The sequence below is a fragment of the Neolamprologus multifasciatus genome, chromosome 8, assembly GCF_963576455.1.
Source record: "Neolamprologus multifasciatus chromosome 8, fNeoMul1.2, whole genome shotgun sequence".
In the NCBI taxonomy this organism is placed as follows: domain Eukaryota; kingdom Metazoa; phylum Chordata; class Actinopteri; order Cichliformes; family Cichlidae; genus Neolamprologus; species Neolamprologus multifasciatus.
The window spans coordinates 17,001,839-17,029,302 of record NC_140446.1 but is presented as its reverse complement, the minus strand read 5'-3'; the positions used below and the strand labels follow the sequence as shown (position 1 = coordinate 17,029,302).

Below are 27,464 nucleotides of genomic sequence, written 5' to 3'. Positions count from 1 at the left end.
GGAAAACAAGTACTTGGTCAATAACAAAAGTTCATCTCAATACTTTGTTATATACCCTTTGTTGGCAATGACAGGGGTCAAACGTTTTCTGTAAGTATTCATGAGGTTTTCACACACTGTTTCTGGTATTTTGGCCTATTCCTCTGTACAGATCCCCTCAAGAGCAGTGATGTTTTGGGGCTGTCGCTGGGCAACACAGACTTTCAACTCCCTCCAAAGATTTTCTATGGGATTAACATCTGAAAACTGGCTAGGCCACTCCAGGACCTTGAAATGCTTCTTATGAAGCCACTCCTTCATTACCTGGGCGGTTTGTGTGGGATAATTGTCATGCTGAAAGACCCAGCCATGTTTCATCTTCAACGCCCTTGCTGATGGGAGGAGGTTTTCACTCAAAATCTCACAATACATGGCCCCATTCATTCTTTGCTTTACACAGATCAGTCGTCCTGGTCCCTTTGCAGAAAAACAGCCGCAAAGCATGACGTTTCCACCCACATGCTTCACAGTAGGTATTGTGTTCTTTGTATGCAACTCAGCATTCTTTCTCCTCCAAAAACAACAAATAGAGTTTTTACCAAAAAGTTCTATTTTGGTTTCATCTGATCATATGACATTCTCCCAATCCTCTTCTGGATCATTCAAATGCTCTCTAGCAAACTTCAGACGGGTCTGGACATGTACTGGCAGGGGAACACATCTGGCACTGCAGGATTTGAGTCCCTGGTGGCGTGGTGTGTTACTGATGGTAGCCTTTGCTACTTTGGTCTCAGCTCTCTGCAGGTCATTCATTAGTTCCCCCCGTGTGGTTCTGTGATTTTTGCTCATCGTTCTTGTGATCATTTTGACCCCATGTGATGAGATCCTGCATGGAGCCCTATATCAAGAGGGATTATCAGTATGTCTTTCATTTTCTAATAATTGCTCCCACAGTTGATTTCTTCACACCAAGCTGCTTACTTATTGCAGATTTTTCTTCCCTGACTGGTGCAAGTCTACAATTTTGTTTCTGGTGTCCTTTGATAGTTCTTTGGTCTTGGCCATAGTGGAGTTCGGAGTGTGACTGTTTGAGATTGTGGACAGGTGTTTTTTATACTGATTACGAGTTCAAACAGGTGCCATTAATACAGGCAACGAGTGGAGGACAGAAAAGCCTCTTACAGAAGAAGTTACAGGTCTGTGAGACCCAGAAATCGTCTTTATGAAGTTATGCTTAAGCAAGTGGAATCCATGCACATATTGGGCTAAATTTCAGCTGAATAATAATTCTAATAATAATTTTCTGACTGAAATTGGCCTTTAAAACAAATATATTTGCCTTTGCATGATTATTGCAGGCAAATCTCTGGCTTTTACTTCTTGTGGGCATGAACACCACAGAGACACATACCTAACCGTCTCTGCTGCAAATGTGTAATATTTTTAGTTTCCAATAACAATTAGAGAACCTAAGTATGCTGAGCTGTCAGTCTGCTATAGTGGTGTCTAAATGTGTCATTGAGGGTGTTCAGTTCCCTCACATGAGATGCCAGTGACCAGGTAAGGTGACGAGGAAGGATTGGAATAAACAATACACCAGCTCAGACTCTGTGTCTGAGTAGTTTGTGGTTTTGACTGGCTTTTCCTGTTTTCAGTGTTTGGAGGAACTGTTTGCCTCTGTGAAACCACACCCATACCTTAGTGCTGGCTGCACCTACTTTTATTGTGGACACTGAGAGACGTTAGTGGCAGGGAATAGGGTTTCAGCAGTAAGCCACAAGGTGAAGTATGGTCAGAAAAAGTCACTTTTAGTTCTTCTGCACACATTTCTCACTGAGCTCGACTAAAAGGGAAGCATGAATGACACCGGAGCAAACGTAGAAGGAGGGGGAATAGAAGAAGCCGGTAGAGATAACAACACAGACATTATCTGCCAGACTGAGAAGAGCCAGGTAAGTCAGCTTTTGCTAAAATCTTTCAGCTGCTGTTACGATATCATGGTGGCATGTCGGCCAAAAGAAAACAAAACAAAAGAGAAAGTAAAGAACCAACAAAAAAACTCCTAAATTTAAAGATTTTTTTTTTCAAGTGCAAGCTATACTTGAAAAAAATCCTCACAATGAAGTCCCAAGTAACAGTGATGGTGAGCCGCCCACAAACTTCTTGGAAAACTACGCACAACAAGCTTTGTAAACGTGCCCGTGAACTAACATCTACTATTTCAGCTGCAATTTGTTGATACAAAACTTGTCTAACTGGTTGGTCGTAAAACAAGCTTTAATAAGTAGAAACAGGTTCGGTGCAACATTTCTATAGCAGTTCACTGACTTTTACTTAACAGAAAAAAATGGAAATCACACTTATGTCTACTAGTCTACATACAGTAGACTAAAGCAAAGCTTTTGTGAAACAATGAAGCTTTCAAAGCAACTGTGCTATAATTGTATCAAGGTTTAAAAAGATTTCTCACACTCATCTCCACACTGACACCTGCTATTTTTGCAGCCTGAACACTGAAAAAAGGCTACTTATCACAGAAAGAAATATATGCACTACAAATAATTATGATCAACATATATTTGGGAAAAATAATTGTTCAAGTAAGGAAAGAAAAACACTGAGATTGTTAAAGACAGCAATCAGTAGCTGTAAAGACCAAGGCTAATTCAAAAGCTTAATAGAAAAACATGTTTTTTGGCTTGTGGGTTGTGTTGTTCTACTACAGAGTATGTGCATACACAGACTCACTGTTAAACTATGTTACACTAAGAAATATGTAGATGTTTGTTACTATTTAACAACATTTTAAAAATCCTTTCAGAGTTGCATCCCTAAAATCATCAAGAAACGAGTGTGCAGCACCTTCGTAGAAGATTCCTTCAGGTACTGTGACCTCTGTCTTTTAATAACAGCACATTTATTTTGAGTAACTTCTCATTGTGTTGTTTGTATCCCTCCACCTCTCTCAGTAATGGTGCATTGTGTCAGTGTGGGGCTGCAAGAGATGACCATGCCTCTGTGGCTCTTGGAGACTATTTCAGCACAGCCATCGTGAACCAGTGGAAAAGTGTGCAGCACTCCTCTGAACAACCAACTGATGCCTTTGGAGAGGTGCAGTTTACAGGAGCCAGCAAGAGGCACAGCTATGTGGGTTTTTTTTCTTCATTTTGTCCCATACCGCTTTATCTCTACAGTTTTTGAAAATGTGAGCAAGTTATTAAAGGAAAATTTCTGCAAGGGTGTAAAGGTGGGTTAAATAAAAATCAAGATAAATCCGGAGCTCTGGTAGCCAGTACTTTGAGTTTTCCTGACCTTCAACCTACTACTGCTCCACCTGAGTAAACAAAGTCAGTACAGATAAAGTGACAAGATTAAAACCCATAAGAACTTAATGTTGACACAGGTATCACTGCCACTTTACACCTTTTTTCTCTCTCTCTCAGTAAAAATGATTCTGGGCTCTTTTGGGTCACTCTTTCAAGCATCATTTTCATTTTCTAAGTTTTAATTACAAATTAAAGGTTCAAACAACTGATGCATCATTTTAGCTTTAATACTAGATCACAGTTCATTAATTTACAAGTCTTTGGGCATTGTTGACATATGCTTGTTTCCTTTAATTCATCAAATCTGTAAACTTAGTTCCTGCGCCTGTCATGGAGCACTGAGCCTTCGGTGGTGTACAACATATTGACAACCCACTGGGGTCTTCCTCTACCCAACCTGGTTGTTTCTGTTGTGGGTGGAAATAGCAGGACACAGATAAAGACCTGGGTACGGGAGGTCCTCAGACAGGGACTGGTGAAAGCGTCACAAAGCACAGGTAAAACTTTATGCATCTGTGTCAGTGCCTTACAAACTCATCTGTGATGTTAACAGTATGATTGGAATTTCTGTGAGCTGTTTGCTGAAATATTTTATTGTTGGTTAGCAGATGCCATCATATTTTCAACACAGTTCCGTATGCCATAAAAAATGTCTAAAATACTCTCAACGCATGCCTTACCTGAACTTAGTTTCTAGATTTTAAAACTGATTTTTAAAAAAGATGCCCCAAAAAGCAGATTCTGTTCATCTGGACGTAGCATTTTGAGCTTTGAAAACGCTTCCTTACCTGGATAATTGAGCATACATCAAGATATACAAGTTGTCTTGGTAAGGCCTGGGTAAGGCTTAAATGCAGCAATCTGAGCATCTGCTCCCGCACTGGCCACTGGAAGGAAAAGGACTCCATCAGAGGCCATGCAGCAAGCAAAATCTTTTCTCGGTGTAGAGCTACAGTTTTCAGTTACCTCTACAGGAAAAATCAAAACATGGATATGGGACAAGTTGACCAATGGTAATTGAGCAGGTCCGACACCAATACAAAGTAAAAGGATCCACAGAAGCAAACTCACAGTCCAACAGGCCAACTGACCAACCTGGAACACAGTAAGCTCACCTGGAAGGATATCTGGGAAATGGAAGGAAGCAGACTCAGAGCCAGCTATGATGTCCATTCAACAAACCAAAACATCAGTAGGGAAGAGAAGGTCCTATGTGTGCTCTCTACCAAACTCCGGCAATTCTGAGGCATCTCCTTTATCAGCTGCAACACCAGCCTATCTCAAGGCCTTTACACCTGGAGGCTGGAACTGCCAGCAATGCACTCACTCATCCAATGTCTGAACTGCCGAACATAATTTCCGTTGTGAGAGCAGGAGAATGTCTGGTGACGTTATCAGCAAGAGTATGCACAACCCTCTTTGACCCTGGGCATGCAGGTAGACCTTGATCACAAACTGCTCCTTCCAACAGAGATAATAACAGCTTATCTCTGGCCAGACCCCATCTTGTGGCCAGAAGACGCTATGCGTCCTGGAACACACCTGGCATGTCAGGTGTTGTTGTTGGAGATGTTGTGGGCATAAAATTAAATACACTTAAGACAAATAGTGCCTACCTGATGTTCCCAATAAAGTAGTTTCCTCCCCTAGCACTCAAGACACCAAGATGGAAGCAGTAATGATTGCTCAGTGGATTATAAGGTCTAATAAAGCATACTGTTACTCCCTGGACCCTGGCCTTAATTTTTGTGCACCAATTGTGATTTTCACTTTTACATTTTACACTGCATCCCAACTTTTTCCACAACTGGGGAAACATTTAGTGACATGTCACAGTAATCTACGTAGTATACAGGTTGAACCAGGCCATTTGCCATTTATCTGTTTCCCCCAGGTGCATGGATCTTAACTACAGGCCTGCACGAAGATGTTGGCAGGTGTGTTGGACAGGCGGTGAGAGATCATGCAGCTGCAGCATCTTCGGTGTCCCTCAACAAGGTGGTAGCGTTGGGCATTGCTCCGTGGGGCCTCGTGGAAAAGCGAGAGCAGCTGGTCAACCCTCAGGTAGTACAGACATTACACATTTAAACATTTTTCAAAGCATTAAAAAATATCATGTTCACCTTTATTGTCCAAAAAGCTCACTTAAAAATTTGATTTATATTTGTCTTTTTAATTATGTTTTTTGTTTTAGTTGCTTATAATTAATACAAACAGCCTTTTATGTGTCCTAATTTTAAATGACTAAGATTGTGTGAATTTTAGTGCTCAAAGTAAGGTAAATCCATGCTTACCATGCTTCATTTCCATAGTCTTGGGACAAGACTGTATTTGCATCTTCTATTGAAACACATATAAGTACAGAAACACTAGTATACCCGGTTTTCTGCTTCTGCAGGGGAGCTTTCCTGCAAAGTACAATGCCCCATACGCATCACAGAACTCCTGTCCCCTGGACAACAACTACCAGGCCTTTCTGCTGGTGGACGATGGGAGTGTGGGCCGCAGAGGAGGAGAAACAGAGTTCAGAGCCAGACTGGAGGAATACATTTCCCATCAGCGCACAGGCATAAGGGGTGAGAGATGGCACCATAAACTTTAAAGTAAAATATTATATTACGGATTATGAGGGAGCTTAAGGGAAGTTTTATCTGAATACTGATAACACTTTGTTAATTGAGAGTTATTTGTGTTTATTTTAACAAAAGCATTTGATCAAGATTGGAAGATGCTAAAAATTGTTGTATCTTTTTAAAGGAAGTGGCAGCATTGAAATCCCTGTCCTTTGTATGCTGATATCAGGGGAAACAGACATGCTGAAGGTAAAATCTGCTTTATATGTTCATTATCACAACATTAATTGTGACTTACTATTTAAATTGTGTGAATGTTTCATTCGTGGTTTTTGTAATGTCTGTCAGAGAATGGATCTCTCTTTAAAAAGCTGCATCCCCTGGCTGGTTCTGGGTGGCTCAGGAGGCTTGGCTGATTTCCTGAGTGATGTCTTGGAGAACCTGTCTTCAGCTCCAGCTGTGCCGTCCTCTGGTGAAGGCAACAGCGAGGCTCTTAAAGCTCCTAATGTGGATCTTAAAGACAGAGTGGCAGAACGGTTTAAGAAGCATTTTCCTTCAGAGGCACAGACCGACAAACTAGTTGAGCAGGTGAGTGCTGAGAACAGATGCACTGCATTTACTCTACAGATGAGCTGGAGGAAACACTTTATCTCTCTGCATATTTATCAACTACAGACTAGACTGTGGTGTATTTTAGCACTGATATTCAGAACTAAAGTGTTTAGCTTGATCTTATTGTCAATGTGTCAGGATCACAATTCCAAGTTTATTCACATTATATTTTTTAGTGTAGTAATTTAAAAATTACTTTCTCAGTTTGTTACAAATTGTTGAAACTTCAGGCTGCTATTTGTTTCACCACAGTGACAAAAAGTTAATTCATTCACAAGCTGTGAAAGTTGTTTTTATAGGACCAAATCATATATGCAAGCTTATAAATGCAACTGATCAATCAGCACTAGCCCAAAATCAAAATCTAATTGCCTTAAAAAGTACTGTTTACAATAAATTAATGCATTTGTGTTCAATGTGTTTTAGAAACATGAAACGGGGTATTCAGGCTGCTTTTTCACTCACTTGCACTCCAATCTGACCATTTTCAAAGATGGTGTAGTGCAATTTTCAGTTAATAAAGTCTGCAGTTGCAACTGTTTTTTTTTTTCACCCGTGCTGTTGCTGGCCAGAGAACGACTCCAACTATCTTTCTCCAGGTGCTGGCCTCATACAGTCAGCAGATAACATAGTTGAGCAGACTACTCCAGGTCATATTGACCTTCACTATAAGTAATTATACAAAGAAAAAAAGATTTAAGATAAGGAAGCCATTCAGTGTGAGGTGTGTTTATCAAATCTGATCATTAAATCCATCCGCCAATGTTTCCAGTTTAGTAACTGTTTCTGTAAAAAAATCATTATCAGTGGTATTGCTAGGGATGAAGGTACACACACATCACCCAACATCACACACAGTCCTTTGTGCCGTTCTATTTTACCATGTCCAGATGTTTGCCATCAGGGACAGTGGATATGACTGAACCTGTGGACAAATGGATACAACAGAACATCTAACTTTGTTATTAGTGCCTTTCAAAGTCTGGGATAAAACTCCAATGTAGCCACGTGTTTCCACACAGCCACCATACATCAAACACTACTGATCTAAATTTTACAGCAGAGTGATAGATCAGCATTTTCTTTCTATACAGTGCTTTGTGATCTTTACTGTTGTAAGGTAGTCAGTTTGTTTAAAACAGTTTAAAGGATCCCAAAGGCCTTTACAATTATCATTTACTGTCCCCACATCAGTGATGGCATTGTGGAAAACAAAACAATCAATCACATTTAGCTCTAAATGTAAAAGTTAATTCTTTGGATGCTCAAAGCATGTTTCAGGCCTAGTAGAACCCCTTAATTAAGTGACCCCAAAATCCCTAACCCTAACCCCTAGTCTGGGTTGTCAACTGTGCATGGACTGGTCCCTGCTTCCTGCTGGGTCTCTGAAGATTTCTGATCAGCAGCCAGTCTCAGTCTGGAGTTTCCAACCTTGGGATGAATTCTTCCAGCAGTACTCTGGCTACGGCACCTGTATCTCCTTTACTGGAAGGAAAACTTCTAACTATTTTGAAAGCATATCAACCATCATCAATCAACATTTTACTTTCTGTTCAGTGATCTTTACTTGTGGGATATCAAAAGCTTATCTGTAATACCTGTAGAGTTTTGATGACTGTACATGAATAGTTAGTCACAGAAATTATAGAAAAATCATAGAAAGGCCAGGTCAGCCTTGACTTTCAGGGCCTACAGCGCAGCTTGTAATAGCACATAAGGAGAAGAACAAACTGATGGGGGTGAACAGGAAAATGATGCGTTGTCTGCTGTGTTATGCAGAGGGGGGCGCAGACTTTAAGATACTCGGCCGACCTCCTGTGAGCCTCTGCCCCGGAGCCATTAGATCCTTTGTCTAGTTAAGACATCAGAAAATTGCTTTGGACTGAAGCCCAGAAACTTGCGCCACTCTTCCTCTGGCCAAACAGAGAATGCTAGTGACTAATAAAACATGGTGGACACTCAGTCACAGTCATTTCTTAGCATGGTGTGCAGTGGGCCCTTAATAAAATTTCAGGAAACTGGACAGGTGGAGGACATTGATTATTATTAATTTGCTTTTTAAATTTTTCTTTAAGTTGAATTTTCTGGTTCTACCCTTCCTTCACACTCAGAGGGGAAAATGTGAGTAATCAAATAAAGCTGTAAAAATTTGCCTTAGCTGAGATGAGTCAACATGTCAACCTGTTATTTTATGTGGCATGTTGTTAACTTATCAGGTGTCGGCACCCTGTTCCTGTCACGGCACTTGGTTTTGTGTTTGATTTGTACTCCTTGATTATTGTTATTCATGGTTTTCTGTTCATGTTATGTTTGTTGCTTTTAGCTTCTAGTTTCAGTCACGATGTCCTCCCTGTGTTCCACGTTTCATATCCCGTCAGTCATGTCTCAGTGTCAAGGCTGCCATACATCATACATCATATTTTACTTTGACAGTGTCGTGTCCTGTGTTAGTGTGTTCAGTTTTGTCTTGTTTTGTCTGGTTAGTCCCACCTGTGTTTTTACCTGTCCCCCAGCCTCTCATTACCCTGCCTGTGTATTTAAGTCTTCCCCTGTTTGTTGTCGCAACCTCTACGTTGCTGTGGGTCGTGTGTAGTTCCATGTCCTCAGGTCAAGCCACTAATGACCAGGAGTTTCTTAGTTCTAGTTCATGTTTTGTTGGTTTCTTTAGTATACATTTGTTTTGTTTTTAGTTTGTTTCTCTGGGCAATAAAAGTGCTGCCTTTAGTTAAGTATTCTTTCTCTGATTTTAGCAATAAACTCTGAGACTGAAATCTGAGTTTCATGTATGTGAACAGCTGACAAAAGACTATAAAAATAGACATTTTATATCAAATATATCAAAATATGTCAAAATTTAATCTTATCTATGATAACAGAATGGAACAAGATGATTAAAACAACTCTGTAATTCCCTTCTGTTTTGAAAAAGAAAAGTAAAATATTAAGACAGCACTGACATGCATTCATATTGGTCCACTGCATTAAAATGGAGACTTATGTCTCTGTCATTCCTGTTCCCTTTTCCCATCTTCTGTCTCCAGGCTTTGAACATTTACCAGAACAGACATTTGATTACAGTCTACCACGGAGAGCACGAGAGTCCAAATGACTTTGACACAGTCCTGCTTAAAACACTCGTGGGAGGTATGTATAAGTAGACTGTAATTTTGCAAAAGAGCTGTAACATACACTTTTTTATCTTATTTTGAGTTTTGTGTTATCTTTGTGTTTTTCAGCAAGTAAGCAACATTTATCAGCTGATGCCAACCCTTATAGTGACGAGCTGAAACTAGCAGTAACGTGGAACAGGGTTGACATTGCCAAGAGTGAACTCTTCAATGGAGACATCCAGTGGAAGGTGAGGAGGGAAAAAGACATCACATTGAAAGAAGAATTCATACAAAACATCACACTATACAGTCTATTGTAACACTTTTGACAAATAAATCACTCATTTATTTGTCAAATCTGATTTATGGAGGAATACTTGGCTTAAAGTATTAACCTATCCTAAAACATGATCTCCTTCCTCCAATTAAACAGTATGAAGATTTGGAGGACTCAATGACAGATGCGCTGATCAACGACAAGCCCCAGTTTGTTCGACTTTTCACTGAGAATGGTTTGAACATCATGGAGTACCTAACTTATGGCAGGCTGGAAAGCCTCTATCGCTCTGTGCCAGAAGGGGACTTACTATATCAGCTGCTACAACAGTGCCTAGCAGAGCGGCTGGCAATGGTGGAGCGTCACTCACCATCAGAAAAACAGAATTCATCCACAAGATTGTTGAAAGATAACAATCAGGATGGACCAGTGAAGGAGGTCACCCTTTTTGAGGTAAGTTTGGGAATCAAATAGATTCTGTCCTTTTTCATTAATTATGCTTAAATAGATTAATAAAGAATGTGAAGAACATCTGATACTGTTGTGCTTATTGTCCCATCCACATGTTTCCTCAGGTGTCAAGGGTCCTGCAGCTGTTAATGGGTGATGTCTGCCAGCCTTTCTACTACAAAACTTTGAAATTAGAGTTCACTTCATCCAAAGGGACATCTCTGAGGGTACTCTGAACCTTTCAGAATATGCACACACTGTTATAGGATCTCTTTTTCATGGTTGACCTGATAATAAGTATTATTTCTTCATTCATCAAAGCGTGCCAGTAAGGTTCTGCGTGGACATTGCAAGTATCAGGACCTGCCCTGCCCCCATCCCTGGGCTTCGCTTTTCCTCTGGGCGGTATTGCAAAACCGCAGTGAGATGGCCATTTTCTTCTGGGAGATGGTAAAAGCTCTGCGACAAATTTAAAAAAATGTTCTACATGTGTTCAGCTGGTTTAAAAGCCACAGTCAAGATACAACTGGTTTCTCCAGTGTTAATAGTTCTGGAGTTGTGCTTTTCCAAAGGGTTATGAGGCGATTACTTCATAGTTAACAGAAGAAAAAAAGGAATTGAAAAATCATCTTATACAGATTTACATTGTATGACAGAGTCATTGGTGTATGAATGGATAAATAGATTATTTGAATTTGTTATTTGAGTGAAACCATAGTTTTTAGGTGAAGTTAAGCGATATTGGACATTTGTGAGAATGAGATGCAGCTAGTGCTATTTGTTACATGTGTGTCGTTAATTACAATGTGTTGTTAATGATTATTTTATGATCTAAGCATTGATTATATTAAATGTAAATCATATGATAACATATGACATTATGTCTAATCACAATGTTAAATCTTAATCTAAAAGCAAATAATTACTATAAAATAATCAAATTCAATTCTGAACTCGCTAGATTTAAGCATTTAGTTTTTAAATTAATATGGCAGCAACTGTTGAGTAGATGTTTTCTTACACACTGCAACTTCAGAGTCAGCAGCTAGTGATGATAATCCTTTTTTAAGCCTGCAGCCTCGGTACATGTTACATAGTTGGGCATGAACTACTACACGAGATGCTGCAGGTTCTACTCCAGCTTGCAGCAGATCTTGTGAAAAATCGCAGTAGAACTATAAATCTAAAATGCATACAGTGGGGCAAAAAAGTATTTAGTCAGCCACCGATTGTGCAAGTTCCCCCACTTAAAATGATGACAGAGGTCAGTAATTTGCACCAGAGGTACACTTCAACTGTGAGAGACAGAATGTGAAAAAAAAATCCATGAATTCACATGGTAGGATTTGTAAAGAATTTATTCGTAAATCAGGGTGGAAAATAAGTATTTGGTCACCTCAAACAAGGAAAATCCCTGGCTCTCACAGACCTGTAACGTCTTCTGTAAGAAGCTTTTCTGTCCCCCACTCGTTACCTGTATGAATGGCACCTGTTTGACCTCATCATCTGTATAAAAGACACCTGTCCACAGCCTCAACCAGTCAGACTCCAAACTCCGCCATGGCCAAGACCAAAGAGCTTTCAAAGGACACCAGGAAAAGAATTGTAGACCTGCACCAGACTGGGAAGAGTGAATCTACAATAGGCAAGCAGCTTGGTGTGAAAAAATCAACTGTGGGAGCAATCATCAGAAAATGGAAGACATACAAGACCACTGATAATCTCCCTCGATCTGGGGCTCCACGCAAGATCTCATCCCGTGGGGTCAAAATGATCATGAGAACGGTGAGCAAAGATCCCAGAACCACACGGGGGGACCTGGTGAATGACCTGCAGAGAGCTGGGACCAAAGTAACAAAGGTCACCATCAGTAACACACTACAACGGCAGGGAATCAAATCCCGCAGTGCCAGACGTGTTCCGCTGCTGAAGCCAGTGCATGTCCAGGCCCGTCTGAAGTTTGCCAGAGAGCACATGGATGATACAGCAGAGGATTGGGAGAATGTCATGTGGTCAGATGAAACCAAAGTAGAACTTTTTGGTATAAACTCAACTCGTCGTGTTTGGAGGAAGAAGAATACTGAGTTGCATCCCAAGAACACCATACCTACTGTGGAGCATGGGGGTGGAAACATCATGCTATGGGGCTGTTTTTCTGCCAAGGGGACAGGACGACTGATCCGTGTTAAGGACAGAATGAATGGGGCCAAGTATCGTGAGATTTTGAGCCAAAACCTCCTTCCATCAGTGAGAACTTTGAAGATGAAACGAGGCTGGGTCTTCCAACATGACAATGATCCAAAACACACCGCCCGGGCAACAAAGGAGTGGCTCCGTAAGAAGCATTTGAAAGACCTGGAGTGGCCTAGCCAGTCTCCAGACCTCAACCCCATAGAAAATCTGTGGCGGGAGTTGAAAGTCCGTGTTGCTCGGCGACAGCCCCAAAACATCACTGCTCTTGAGAAGATCTGCATGGAGGAATGGGCCAAAATACCAGCTACTGTGTGTGCAAACCTGGTAAAGACCTATAGTAAACGTTTGACCTCTGTTATTGCCAACAAAGGTTATGTTACAAAGTATTGAGTTGTATTTTTGTTATTGACCAAATACTTATTTTCCACCCTGATTTACGAATAAATTCTTTACAAATCCTACCATGTGAATTCATGGATTTTTTTTTCACATTCTGTCTCTCACAGTTGAAGTGTACCTCTGGTGCAAATTACTGACCTCTGTCATCATTTTAAGTGGGGGAACTTGCACAATCGGTGGCTGACTAAATACTTTTTTGCCCCACTGTATATATATAGTGCCTTTAAGTAAATTGCTAATATCACCAACTTAGACTTCATGCAGCAGGCAAATGTGTTAATGATTATCTGCGTGTGCTGTACCAGTTAGACTACTTGAACAGAATGAACTGAGATAATAATGCAGACAGTATTAGATACAATGAATTTACTTTTTGCACCCGTGTCTTTGCTTTACTTTCCAGGCAGGTGAGGCAGTCCTGAGTGCTCTTGGTGGATGTAAAATACTCAGAGAACTGTCCAAACTTGAGGTAGAGAATGAAACCAAACTCTCCATGAAAGAGCTGGCCCACAGGTTTGAGAACCTGTCACATGGTGAGACATTAGAAGAGACAATATTTGTTATCTACTTTCATAATAGTTTCATGAAGTGTCCTTTGAATTTTCCTTTTAACAGCTGATATAACACAATTGTAGCAAAACCTATCTAACACTTTACACAATAGTAACGAAACATTTCATTACAATAAATATCTTTCTGAATGTGCTGTAACTAAGTTTAAGGATATAGTTCCTCCAATGCCATCTTCTTCAATGCTAGAGTACAGAGCAGCTACTTAAACCTGACTCTCACAGAGATGTGGGAGAGAAGTGTTTGACTCTTTAATATAAGTCTCAAATATGTAGCTTAGAGCAGATAACTTGGAGAGCTGGAGAGGAAATGGCATCTCAAACACTTTGAAGATCTTCATTTAGCCTGGAAAAGTGTTTTATGTTCTGTAAAATCCCTCCATAAAGTTCTTACTGTTCATCACTGATGAACATAAGAAAATAAGAACAATTCCTGGTTTCTTTTCCGCAGTGTAACCAGATTGAAAGAGTCACATGTCTGTTGAGCTGAATATTTCTTACATTTTAATGAAAACATAAAATTATTTAATTTTAACCATTTGAGAAAATATAAAGGTTCATAACCATTTCACATATGTAATTATGTACATCTATGTTGAATACTACAAATATATATTTGTACTTCAGCTGAGCATTTATTAGACCCCATTCCTACAAGAGTGTTCAAATATTTCCCACCATTAATTCATTCTTTGATGTTAAATATGATTATCCCATCTCTATTAATCATCTTTGAACAGAAACAGGATTATTGCAGGTTATAAATGATCTTCTTATATTCTCTGACAATGGACTCGTCTCTGTGGTTGCTAGAACTCAAGAACTCAAGAGAAATTCCTTTAGGATTTCAGTTGTATCCAAAAAAGATTAACAAGAAAAGTAACTAATGGGGCGATAAAATCAACAGCTAACTTCAAAAATTAAGTCTCCAAATTGTTTGGACCTGCTGATTTTCTAGTATCCAAAAGTTTGAAGTCTTTGAGCACATCTGATGCTGTCACCAGGCTTAAACTAAAGGAGTGGATCAGAGAATGCAGCTGAGAAATGCTCATAAGAAATATTTACTTTCTTCAGCAGTGTGCCAGATATTACAAAATGTTCATTAAAACAACCAAGCATGTCAGCCTTCTCATAAATATGATGCAAGTGTTTATAAGGGCATAGGGGAAGCGCTGTGCCAGTATTATCACCAGACAAGGACTTTATTGTTTTCATAAATGTAAAGAGGTTTTAGAGATTGATTGAAGCCTTTATAACAAAGTGATCAGCTTGGGCTTTTCTAATGGCAACTGTGCATGTAGTGCACATTTTTTACCAGCATATGCTTTTAATTGCATGTTTGTATTGAACAAATATGCATGAGTGATTAACGCATTTATTTTATCCAGGCTTGTCTACAGTCTCAGTCTTTATTTTGACATTAGCCAGGCTCTACTCTCTCATCTTCAGCTTGTTCACTACAACTCTCTACTCTTGACAGGCACATGTAAAGGTGACCATATTTCTCCTAGTGTTGGCTCATTTACACTGGCTTTCAGTACGTTCATGAATTGATTTTAAGATTTTATTTGCTGTTTTTAAGTCTCTAAATGGATTAGCTCCCTCGCACCTCTCTGATCTTTTAACTAAAAATACTCCAAACAGAAATCTAAATCCAAACAGCTGATAGCCTGTTTCTGCTTGTTCCCAGAAGCAGGCTAAAACACAGAGGAGACTGGGCCTTTGTGATTTGTGTTCCTAACCTTTGGAACAGTCTGCCTCTTCAAGTTAGGACATTTGAAAACGTATATTTATTCCCTAGCTTATAATTGTGACTGATTTTTGTTTAGTTCTTTCTGTGTGTGTTTGGTTTACTTTGGTCAACCTGTGTTGCTTTTTAAAAGTGCCTATAAATAAATTGATTGACTGATTGGTTGATTTCCTTCTGTGTTGGACTATTGTAATTATTATCAGGTTGTCCTAAAAGCTCCATAAAAATCCTTCAGTTTATTCAAAATGCTGCAATGAGAGTACTGAAAAGGAATACTAAAAGAGTGCATATGTCTCTCATATGTTCTCTTCATTGGCTCCCTGTTAAACCCAGAATTAAATCCTTCTCCTTACATACAAGAGCTTTGAAAAATTGCCCCCCATCATTTCTTAAAGATTTCAGAGTACTTGCTCATAGGGAGTTACAAGTTGGGGTTTTCTTTGTGTCAATATAGGGTCTTTACTATACGACATAAAGCACCTTTACATGACTATTCTTGTAAACTGGCACTATATAAATAAAATTGAATGCCATGTCTTGTGTTCACTTTACCTCAGATATCTTCAGCTCTTGCTATCGGAGTGATGAACGCCGATCCTTCACCCTGCTAATTAGGAAGTCTCCTGTCTGGGGTGGCAGCACTTGTCTTCAGATGGGCGTGAGTGGTGACGCTCGGCTTTTCTTCAGTAATGATGGCGTACAGGTGTGTTAGATTTTTAACCTCTTTCTTTCATGTTTTTTTCCCTGTCCTGTAGTGCAGTTTAGCTGAATCAGAATTGTTCACTGAAGGCCAAAAAGTGCCAAATAAAACTTCACAAGTACAGTATTCCAGCATTTGCTGTAATTGCCCACTTGATAGTAATATTTTATTAGAGCTTAATTAGGATATTCTTTATTTTGGATTACTACAAACATAACGGACAAGACCGGGGAATGGAAAAGAAAGAAAGAAATTGAACTTGGGGAGAAGCAAACAAACAAACAAAAGCACCAACAAAAAACCAAACAGCAGAGAAACCACAGCAACAACCAACATATGCATAAATTACAATGACAAAGTTACTGAACAGTATTGATAATGTAAGATATTTTTAGAGGCAGAAGCAGCCCAAATGGTGTGTGTCTGTAAGTACCCGTGTGCACATCCAGGTAAGGAAATCGTGAACACCTGATTCTGTTCATCTGGACGTAGCGTTTTCAGTGGGAGGAACGTTTTGTCGCTCATCCAAGTGACTTCCTCAGTCTCAGCTGACTGCAGGTTTCTCAAACCTTATAAACAACACATTTGAACAATAACTGAAATTATGACAGTCACAGAAACAGCAATCTGGAATAACAACATTGCAGACGTGGAAGCAGAGCAACTACGGACGAAAGTTTTCAGCCTGTCTCAGCAATGCAAAGCCCCCAGCATCCAACATCAGCATGGAGGCGAGGAAGGCACTCGCATCACTTAGTAAAGACAACAACAGTCTCATCCTTCCAGCAGACAAGGGTAGGTGCACAGTATTGCTAAACCAGAAAGACTATCATGAGAGAAGTTTGTCACTGCTCAGTGATGAAAATACTTATGAGCCCCTGAAATGAGACCCAGGAAGTGGTTACAGGAAGAGGGGGATAGACTGTCTGAAGCTGTTAGAACAAGACAATGCCATTGACCGGACCTCATACCACAGGCTGTACCCAGGGGAATCTACACCAAGTCTGTATTGTTTACCGAAAATACATAAACAGGGTGCACCTTTAAGGCCGATTGTCTGTATGATCAACTTGGCCACCTATAACATCTCTAAGTTTCTGGCTTCGATCCTCAACCCGCTGGTAGGCAGCTCTGAACACCACATCCAGAACACTTTGGATTTTGTTGAGAAGGTGAGAGATGTCATTATGCAGGCAGATGAAACAATGGTCTAGTACGATTTTACGTCTCTTTTCACTCGTGTTCCAGTCACTGAAGTGTTGGAGGTAGTTCGTAAGAGATTGCAGGATGACCCCAACTTCAGCAACAGGACCACTCTCAGCATCGACCAAGTGTGTTTGCTTTTGGAACTGTGTCTTAATCCTACCCCGGAATGCCACCAAGTCATTGGTTCAGATATGTGGATGACACCTGGGTGAAAATCAGATCTCAGAATGTACCACAATTCACAGATCACATTAACTCGGTGGACCAACACATCAAATTCACCAGGGAGGATATTAAAAGTGGCAGGTTAATCTTCTTAGAATGTGAGATTTCCATCAGTAATGGGGGACATCTAGAAGCTGATGTGTACCGTAAACCTGCGCATACAGATCAGTATTTAAGCTTTGACTCTCATCATCCACTGGAGCACAAACTGGGTGTCATTAGGATGCTACAACACAGAGCGAACATCATCCCCACAGACACAGCAGCCAGGAATGCAGAAGAACAGCACATCAAGAAGGCCCTGAGTAAATGTGGTTATCCCAGCTGGACTTTTGTCAGAGCTGGAAAGCACCTAAAGAAAGCTCCAGCCGATCCAGGAGAGAAGGACAACCTCTGACTAAGCGAAAACCTGTAGTGATTCCATATGTGTCAGGAGTATCAGAACAGTTGAGACACATTTTTTCTAAACACTACGTCTCTGTGGCTTTCAAACCCCAAAGTGTACGCTGTTAAGTACCAGGAGGATTGCCAGGATTTATACATCGGGAAACCAAACAACCTCTGGCGAAGTGGATGGCACAACACAGAAGAGCTACCTTGTCAGGCCAGGACTCTGCCGTCTATTTACACCTACAGGCCAGTGGACACTCTTTCAAGGATGAGGAGGTACACATCCTGGACAGGGAGGAACGCTGGTTTGAGCGTGGAGTCAAGGAGGCCATTTAGGTGAAAACGGAAAGACCATCTCTGAATCGAGGAGGGGGCCTAAGGGTACATCTTTCACCATCATACAATGCTGTGATTGCAGCCATTCCCCCACTTTCTGTGAATGCTACTCATGGCCATTGATCAGTGATCTTTGATCAATGAGCTTTGGTCAGTGGGTTTTGGTCAGTGGTTGTTGATCAATGGTCATGAGAATTTGCATAATTATGACTAAGGAACTGACCTCACAGCTAGGGATGGGTACCGGTATCCGGTGCCATCATGGCACCGGTTCTGACATAAACGGTAGTAACCAGACCGAAAAGCAGCGCGCATTTCGGTGCTTTATTTCGGTGCTTTTTTTTCCTGAGCTGTGATACACTTTCTTCTTCCTTACATTTCTATTGGCGGTTGGCAAACAACTGAAAGGTGCATTACCGCCACCAACTGGCATGGAATGATACACTTTAGATTCTAGCCAATCATTTTACGTTTCGAGGATAGTAGGCGGGTCCAGGTACGTACGTTCTTTTAGAGCAGAGCTACAGATTAAAAATGCCCAAGGCAAAGCGGTCAAAAGTCTGGCTGTACTTCACAGCAAAAGATGCAAACTCAGCAGCCTGCAACAAGTGCTTTAAGCTGATACTGTCAAAGGAGGTCACACTTTAAATCCGATGAACCTAGCCCTGCCAGTGTAGCAGAAATGATGATGGCAGCAGCAGCCGTTCTTCTCTGCGTGAGTAGCTTAATGTTGTTCGTGTGTAATTTACGTTGAGTAAGCTAACCGCGTTATTAAATTAATGCATGTAACGTGAACTAGCAAACACCATCATAGCTACATGCGGCTGTCTTCTTGTTTGATGTCAGATACTCCCTTCACCCTGGCCAAAAAGGCTAAAATGACCGAAGAAAAAGTGGAAAACAGCTAAACATGAGAGGTTTTTGGACAAAGTTTGTGTTTTTTTCCATTGTTTAAGCACTGCTTCCAGCCCAGAGTGATACCATATATGCCGTATACCTGCAGAAAAGACTAACATTGTTATCTTTTTACAAAAAAACAGCTGAACATGAGAGGTTTTTGGACCAATTTTGTGTTTTCCGTTCTTTAAGCACCGGTTTGGGCACCGTTTAAGCACCGGCACCGTTTCAAAAGTACCGGTTTGGCACCGGTATCGGATAAAACCTAAACGATACCCATCCCTACTCACAGCCCATTGTTCCTTCAGTGGGCTGGTTTCAGTCATTATGCAAATCTACTGTTTATAAGATTTGGGGAAACCTGCAGTCAGCTGAGACTGAAGAAGTCACTTGGATGAGTGACAAAACGTTTCTCCCACTGAAAACACTACATCCAGATGAACAGAATCAACTTTTGGGGAATAACGGAAATCAGCCCACTGAAGGAACAATGGGCTGTGAGGTCAGTTCAGTATATATCTGCTTTGATTATACAGTTCAATCAATACATACACACTACCTATAAATAAGACTATGTAATGCACAATCCCTTTCATGTACAGTACAATAATTTAAATTACAAAAAAATTAAATACAAAGTAAAAATGGCAGGATTCTTCAGAAATAACACATCCTACCTTCATGTTGTGCCAGTGAGCTGCTGTTGATTGATAAGGACTCATTTTCTGTCTTCTTCCAGTCTCTGCTCTCCCATATCTGGTGGGGTGATATGAAGAGGAACACAGAGGTTTGGAGGCTCCTGCTCACTTTCTTCTGCCCCATCCTCTGCTACACCAATCTGATCTCCTTCAGGTTAAAGGCTTATTCTTTTCAGATTAAAGGTTTGTAAATGTATTTTGATAATTTTTTTTAAACATTTGCTACATATTTTACCTCATAGAAAACAAGATAATCAGTTGGAAGAGGAGGAAGGAATTCCTAATGAGGATGGGCCAGACCAGGACACTAACAGTCTCTATGGGACCACCGTCTTCTCTTTGGATGACATCAAACACCTGTAATATTTCTACTTGCACTCTTCAGTGTTAATCTGTAGAACATCAGTTTGTTGTCTTTATGTTATTGATTTGCATTAGCTAAAGTCTAACAATTAAATTAATTTTATTTTCATTCTCACACCAGTGACCTTGACTCAAAAGGTCACAGGAGTGGTACCATTAAAGGTGAGTCCTGTTTAAAGAGTCATCTCTGAATAAGTGTTGTCACTCACTACAAGAAGAACGTCTGACATCAGAAATTATTCTTGTCTCCATATGCTGTCATTTAAGTCACCTGCTATCTGCATTTATAATCTTTGATACAGGTGTACCTTACCGACCACCACAGCGTCCATTCATAGTGTCACGCTGGCGTCAGTTCTGGTTTGCACCGGTCACCTCCTTTTTGGGCAACGTCCTGATGTACTTCCTGTTTCTTTTGCTTTTCGCCTACGTGCTGTTGGTGGATTTTGATCCCCCACCACCCTCAGGTCCAGGTGTTGCTGAGTGTGTGTTGTACTTCTGGGTATTCACCATCGTTTGTGAGGAGATCAGACAGGTGAGTGAAGACACATCTTACTAGAACTTTATTTCCCAGAAAGGTTTGGTAGCTGTAGAAATATAAAGGGAAAAAGTGAACCCAGTAACTGAACTTTTTATTAAATTGCACATAGAAGAAGGACGATATAACTGAAGATTTGTATTGCAATACAGTGGTTAATATGCTCCTGTGTCACAAGCATTAAATTCAGAATGGACATTAAAGTAGATTAATACATTTTAATATTTGTTACTGAATTCAAATAACTTAAGAAATATAGTGAAGATTAAATATAATTACATAAATTAAAATCTTATTCTTTTTACCCAGTCTTTATAATAATTAGGGATGGGTATCGTTTAGGTTTTATCTGATACCGGTGCCAAACCGATACTTTTGAAACGGTGCCGGTGCTTAAACGGTGCTCGAACCGGTGCTTAAAGAATGGAGAACACAAGCTTTGTCCAAAAACCTCTCATGTTCAGCTGTTTTTTTGTAAAAAGATAACAATGTTAGCCTTTTCTGCAGCTATAGGGCATATATGGTATCACTCTTGGCTGGAAGCAGTGCTTAAACAATGGAAAAAACACAAATTTGTCCAAAAACCTCATGTTTAACTGTTTCCCACTTTTTCTTTGGTCATTTTAGCCTTTTTGGCCAGGGTGAAGGGAGTATCTGCCATCAAACAAGAAGGCAGCCGCATGTAGCTATGATGATGTTTGCTAGTTCACCTTACATGCATTAATGTAATAACGTGGTTAGCCTACTCAACGTAAATTAAACACGAACAACATTAAGCTACTCACGCAGAGAAGAACGGCTGCTGCTGCCATCATCATCCTCATCATTTCTGCTACACTGGCAGGGCTAGGGGCCAGGACTCTACTCTTCAGCTTTTTGGGGGATGTTGCTAACTCTGGGTCCGATAACAGGCACCACACCTGCAGTAGATGTGCTCGGTGTGAGGTCTCGCAGCAAGCTATCAAATACGGCGCATTTCTCGGCTTTTAAAAAAAGACGCTATGCGTCGCCAGGTGTTTCATCGGATTTCAGGTGTTACCTCCTTTCCACAGTATCAGCTTAAAGCACTTGTTGCAGGCTGCTGAGTTTGCATATTTTGCTGTGAAGTACAGCCAGACTTTTGACCGCTTCGTCTTGGACATTTTTAATCTGTAGCTCTGCTCTAAAAGAACGTACGTACCTGGACCCGCCTACTATCCCCGGAAACGTAAAATGATTGGCTACAATTCGAAGTGTATCACATCTCAGGAAAAAAAAGCACCGAAATAAAGCACCGAAATGTGCGCTGCTTTTCGGTCTGGTTACTACCGTTTATGTCAGAACCGGTGCCATCATGGCACCGGACACCGGTACCCATCCCTAATAATAATACATATTGTGAACAATCAATCATTTTGGTTGAATCTCTTCCTTCCTTATTATGTTCCTTCTTTGCTTACCACATTAGATACACCTTTCTTTGAACAGCACACGGAGAGTAGTTTTCAGTATTTGGATATATGCCACCAGCTTATAATTTAGTTTGTTGTAATTTTCGTGTTCTTCTTCTAGTCAATTTTTGTGGGGACGATGACTTGGCGTCAAAGGTTCAGACTCTACATTAAGGATCTGTGGAATAAATGTGACCTCACCGCCATCAGCCTGTTCATTTTAGGACTAATCTGCAGGTATGGACAAGAAATACAAAAAAAGACAGATTATTGAAAAACATTTTCAACAATAATATTTTTGAATAAGGTGTTTTCATTGCAAAATTGTAAGAGGTTTAAAAGACTTGTGCTTGGTTTGTGTTTATGGATGTAGTGTGGCATAAATAATTTCCTTAACCCCTGGTCATTTAGTCCCTTAAATTTAAAAATGTTTCTTCTCTAAAAACCACATTTTACAGGTTAATATACAGGTTTGTGGCCCGGCGGTGCTGCTACCTCATTGATTCAGCTTTACTGTGCTTGTGTTTCAGGATGTTCCACTGGTCACATGAATTTGGACGGGATGTCCTGTGTTTGGACTACATGGTCTTCACCCTTCGCCTCATTCACATTTTTGCCATTCACAAGCAGCTGGGGCCAAAAATCATCATTGTAGGAAAGATGGTGAGAAAGCTAAACCTAAACCTATTGTGTGTGTGTATATATATATATATATGTATATGTATGTATATATATATATATATATATATATATATATATGAATAAATAAATAATAAAAATAAATCATGAAGCAAACAAGATCACAATTTCCTCTTGTTTAGATGAAGGATGTCTTCTTCTTCCTCTTCTTCCTGGGTGTGTGGGTCATGGCGTATGGAGTTGCCAATCAGGCTCTGATCTACAACTATGATCCAAACCTGAATCGCATTTTTCGGAGAGTTTTCTACAGGCCATACTTGCACATCTTTGGACAGATCCCTGTGGAAGAGATGGATGGTACAAGTGTTTGTGCAAGTGGCATAAAAATAAGAAAATCTGTGTTATAAGCTGAAATCTGTTTTAAAATGCTGCACTTTCCTGGAACCTACTTTTATCACAGCAATTTGAAATTGAGTGTTATTGTAATTTTAACCATTTCTTATTTTTCCAATTTATGACAGTGGGCAAGGGCTGGGATATCACTTGTACACACAATGTGACTTTGATTGAGAGCGGTGAAGAGCCGTGTAGAAATCATGAGAGTAACTGGCTGGTAGTGATTCTGCTAGTCATATATCTCCTGGTCACCAACATCCTGCTCATCAACCTGCTTATTGCCATGTTTAGGTAAAGAACAAGTCTTTTATTATATCTGAAGGTGCGTTCACATACTGAATGGTTTGACTCAGTGGCTCTGATCTGCTTGTATCTACACAGCTTCACTTTCTCTAAAGTGCAGGAACACAGTGACACCTACTGGAAGTTCCAGCGTTACAACCTAATTGCTGAGTACCACTCCCGTCCTTCCTTGGCTCCGCCTTTCATTATCCTCTCACACATCAACATCTTTATTAGGAGAGTTATTCGCAAAGTGCCCTCTGTAAAGATCCACCACTTTGGTCAGTATTGGCGTCAGGAGACTTGGTTCCTATTAAATCAAGTTATTCATTTAATACAGTTATTGCTTAATTACTTTAAAGTAAAAGGTTTAATGAGTAATGAGTCAGAAAGCCACAGCTGATTGAATTTGATATTTGATATCTTCTAAATTTTATTCAGCACATTTTGCTACGTGTGAGTTTTTGTTAAACAGTGCCTGCCTTGTTATCACTCAGTTGCTCACTGAAAATGGCAGTGCCAGGTTACAATAATAGGTTCTTTGATTACTTACTCACTGACCTCAGTTTAGCAGTGACGAAAGCATGAAAACTGAGTTGAAAGGTAATCATTTCAACCCTTGGTCTGTACTATCAGTGTTAGACCTGGAAGAAAAGGCAGCGAACCGACTATCAATGTGGGAAACGATTCAGAAGGAAGACTTCCTGACTGCTCGAATCAAGATCCAGAAAAGCAGCGACTCAGAAAGGCTCAAACGGATGTCTGCCAAGTGAGCACACCTTCATCCTCCACTGTAGCAGCATTATTTATTACTGTGTGACTCCATCATTCTGAAGTAAATGTATCTTTGTTTATATAGGGTAGATGGTGTGCTTAAACATCTGAGTGAAAGCAGAGACTTCGAACACAGGCTACGGTCTCTGGAGAATCAGGTAAAACCGAAGCGCCAACTTATCATTTTGTACCATTTGAGTCATTCGTGATACATATGTGGAGCTGCTGTGAAAGACCTTGTCTGCAGAGTTAAACGATTCTATATAAGGTTAAAGCACTTCATAGCAGGTGGCAGTTGGCAAATTACATTAAGAGGTGTTTAAAAATAAAATAGGAAAGTAGGAAAATACCTACTGTACAGCCAAAAGTCAGTTCTAGGTTGGATTATGTGAAGTTGTTATTTTAGGTGACTGTAAGTAATTCTGTACTAAGTACTTTTATGGATTGAAGAATGTCACATTAAAGAAGCAGAGGCAGAACTTAATTCCAAAAAGATGCTTGAGAGAGGAGAGCCATTTAGGAACCGAACACTGACTGCTTCACTGGCACACAGGGACCAGGTTTTGCCACTTTCATGCTTGGAAACAGGTCACAACAGCTTGTCCAATGCCTACAGGTTAGATCTGCCAAATAACAGGCCAAAAGGAAGGCATGGTGGAGTGAGTTTTCACCGAGAAAAGGAAAAAGTACAATTGTTTTCAAAGAACAAAAGCAATAGTTTTCCATGTGTGTCAGCTAAAATGTTTTTACAAACTTCTCAAAAAACAAGCATTACATATTCTCATAGGTTTTCTCAAGTTGTCTTGACTCATTGACGCTTTTCTCAGATACACCTTCTTGTTCTTCTTTTCAGATCGAGTACTGCTCCAGTGCCATCAGCTGGGTTGTGGATACTTTAGCACAAGGAAGCACATTCAAACCTCCTCGCGCCCCACCTGCATTACGTGGTACTTCACAGAACTGGTGAAATTAGTATGCTTACAAAACAACCTGCATACTGAAAGGCAAATATTTCTTTCTTGTACAAACTCAGTTACTTTGACCTTATTTTAAAATGTATATTTTTTGCTAAAATTTGTCCCTCTCACTTCTTTTATTCTACCTGTTGTTTTATACAGATGTGCTACCTTCCTCTTCCAGCTCAGCTTGATTCAGTGACACTTTATATCAAGGATAACGCCTTCATTCAAGATCAGGAAAAGAAACAAGAATCGCGCACGCTCCCTTTTGACAACTTCTGTTCAGTCCGCCACCATGATCCTCACTGATAAACACTGAAATGAAAAAGAAATTTATCGTGTGTGTAATTTGAGTTGGGAAATGACATGACCATCATTACTTTTGTTTTAAAAACACTTCTGGAATTTAAAATCAACATATTCTTACATAATCTGTAATAATGTCTATTAAGAATTACATTATGATTTAAAATTCAAAGCGTTTATTGTCATATGTACAAAGGAAAGCATTTCTCTGTGCAATGTCAGCATGATAATACTTTTTGTGTCTGCATTATTGTTTTTTTTTTTTTAAATAAAGCTTTCATACTTAATAAATGAATTCTTATTAGACATACAAAAAATAACCTTTAGTTCAAGTATTTTTTAAATATTTAGTTTGTAATATTAACTACCCTGGCTGCAGGCGTATCATTTGATGACAGTAGTTGCAGGACAGGGTTTGTTGTTTTGGACACAGCCGGGCTAGCTGTTTACCTCTAGCCTAGCCTAGTACTAGTTTCTAGCCTAGCACTAAACAAATTAGCTATTAGCTCCTGATATACATTTATATTCATGTGAAGAAGAAGAAAACCTTATCAGTTTTTGCTTATCAGCACATGACACAACCCAAATTCCAATAAAGTGTGTAAAATGTAAATAAAACCAGTATGCAATGATTTGCTGACTAGTTATAGACCAATTTCCAATCTTCCCTTCCCACATTTTAAATGTGTTTTATTTTTAGCTTGATTAGCATTTAGAGAACACAAGCTAAAGCATGTTTAGCTGTCTGTCTGCTATAGCGGTGTCTAAATGTGTCATTGAAGGTATTCACTTTTACCACATCAGATACCAGTGACCAGCTAAGGCAGGGGTCAGCAACCTTTAACACCCAAAGAGCCATTTGGACGCGACTTTCATGCAGAAGAAAACACTGGGAGCCGCAAATACTTTTTGACATCTAAAATGAAGATAACACTGTATATGTATAATTTCTGTGTCTCAATCTTACGGCCCCTATCTCCCCTCCTTGCATCCGTGACGTGAAGAAATATTTTAAACAATAATTATTCAAAAAATTATTTAATATGAAGGCAATAGGCAGAGTGTTACAGGCGTAGCCCTAAAGAATGTAGCCTCATGGGCAGTGTAGTCCGTGCTGCAGGGAGAATGTGTGGGACTGCTCCTCCCGTTATGTGTGTGTGAGCGTGGGGGAGGGAGAAAAAAGGAGAGCCGAAAAGTACAAATTGTCACCGATCAGAAACGGGAGATGAAAGCATGTAAATATAATAATAACCACCACAGCCAGAGGTCCCTTTACTACGGTTTGGAGCCGTGGATCTGTTTTATATACGCGTGGAATAGTTTTCTATACGAGATCGCTGCAAAAAGTGCAGCCTTACCTAATGTCCACCCTACTGTTACTCATTTTATATTAAGATTTAAAAATCTAGTTGGTATTGGCATGGTGAGTAACCTTCAGTAATAGTAAAATAAATCACACAGCAATAGTACATTCATGTAGTTGTAAAAAAGCATGATAATGTATTAAGTAATCCAAAGTATTCAGAATACGTTACTCTCATTGAGTAACAAAACAGAATACGCTACAGAATACATTTTGAGGCATGTATTCTGTAATCTGTAGTGGAATACACTTTAAAAGTAACCTTCCCAACACTGTCAACCTACTCATTGCCATGTTTAGGCGTGTTTAGGCATGTAGCTAAAGAACCAGTCTATCAGTATTCACATACCGATTATTTTCACTTGACTAAGCTTGAGTCAAGTCAAGTCAAGTAGCTTTATTATCATTTCAACCAGTGGTACAGTACACAGAGAAACTTGACAAAATTCTTCCAAGACCATGTTGTTACATATATAGTTTATAACAAACAAACAACACAGGACTACATAAAGTGTAAGTGTGCAAGAATTTCAAAAAAAGCAACAACAAAAAAAAAAAACAGTGCAAGGCCAGACAGAATGGAACGATACAGACACAGGAAAGTCCAGACACAACAGTGCAACAGAAAAGTACAACAATAACAGCAAAAAATAACTTGGTGCATGAAGGTGTGCATGTGTGTGTGTATGAGACTGTGCAGATATTTGCTTGAGGTAGTGACGTG

The 27,464-nt window shown here is 39.9% G+C and overlaps 1 protein-coding gene and 1 long non-coding RNA gene across 2 annotated transcripts in view; one reads left to right on the top strand and one right to left on the bottom strand.

Annotated features, from left to right (window-relative positions):
- The window catches only part of LOC146512813 (uncharacterized), a 149,713-nt gene that overhangs the window by 6,664 nt on the left and 115,585 nt on the right, over positions 1-27,464 (bottom strand). The gene's annotated exons all lie outside the window — the stretch shown is intronic.
- On the top strand, positions 1,200-25,638 carry LOC146512818 (transient receptor potential cation channel subfamily M member 4-like). The gene is made up of 29 exons (XM_085170775.1): positions 1,200-1,539; positions 1,635-1,931; positions 2,801-2,862; positions 2,949-3,126; positions 3,622-3,802; positions 5,200-5,369; positions 5,704-5,881; positions 6,063-6,127; positions 6,227-6,466; positions 9,532-9,634; positions 9,727-9,848; positions 10,034-10,330; positions 10,453-10,554; positions 10,649-10,777; positions 13,323-13,452; positions 15,796-15,941; positions 19,732-19,844; positions 19,933-20,049; positions 20,175-20,215; positions 20,356-20,588; positions 22,143-22,258; positions 22,552-22,684; positions 22,843-23,017; positions 23,182-23,347; positions 23,438-23,619; positions 23,975-24,107; positions 24,198-24,270; positions 24,966-25,116; positions 25,231-25,638. Exons 2-28 carry the CDS (start codon positions 1,836-1,838, stop codon positions 25,077-25,079), a joined length of 3,795 nt encoding a protein of 1,264 aa, XP_085026901.1. The 5' UTR covers positions 1,200-1,539; positions 1,635-1,835; the 3' UTR covers positions 25,080-25,116; positions 25,231-25,638.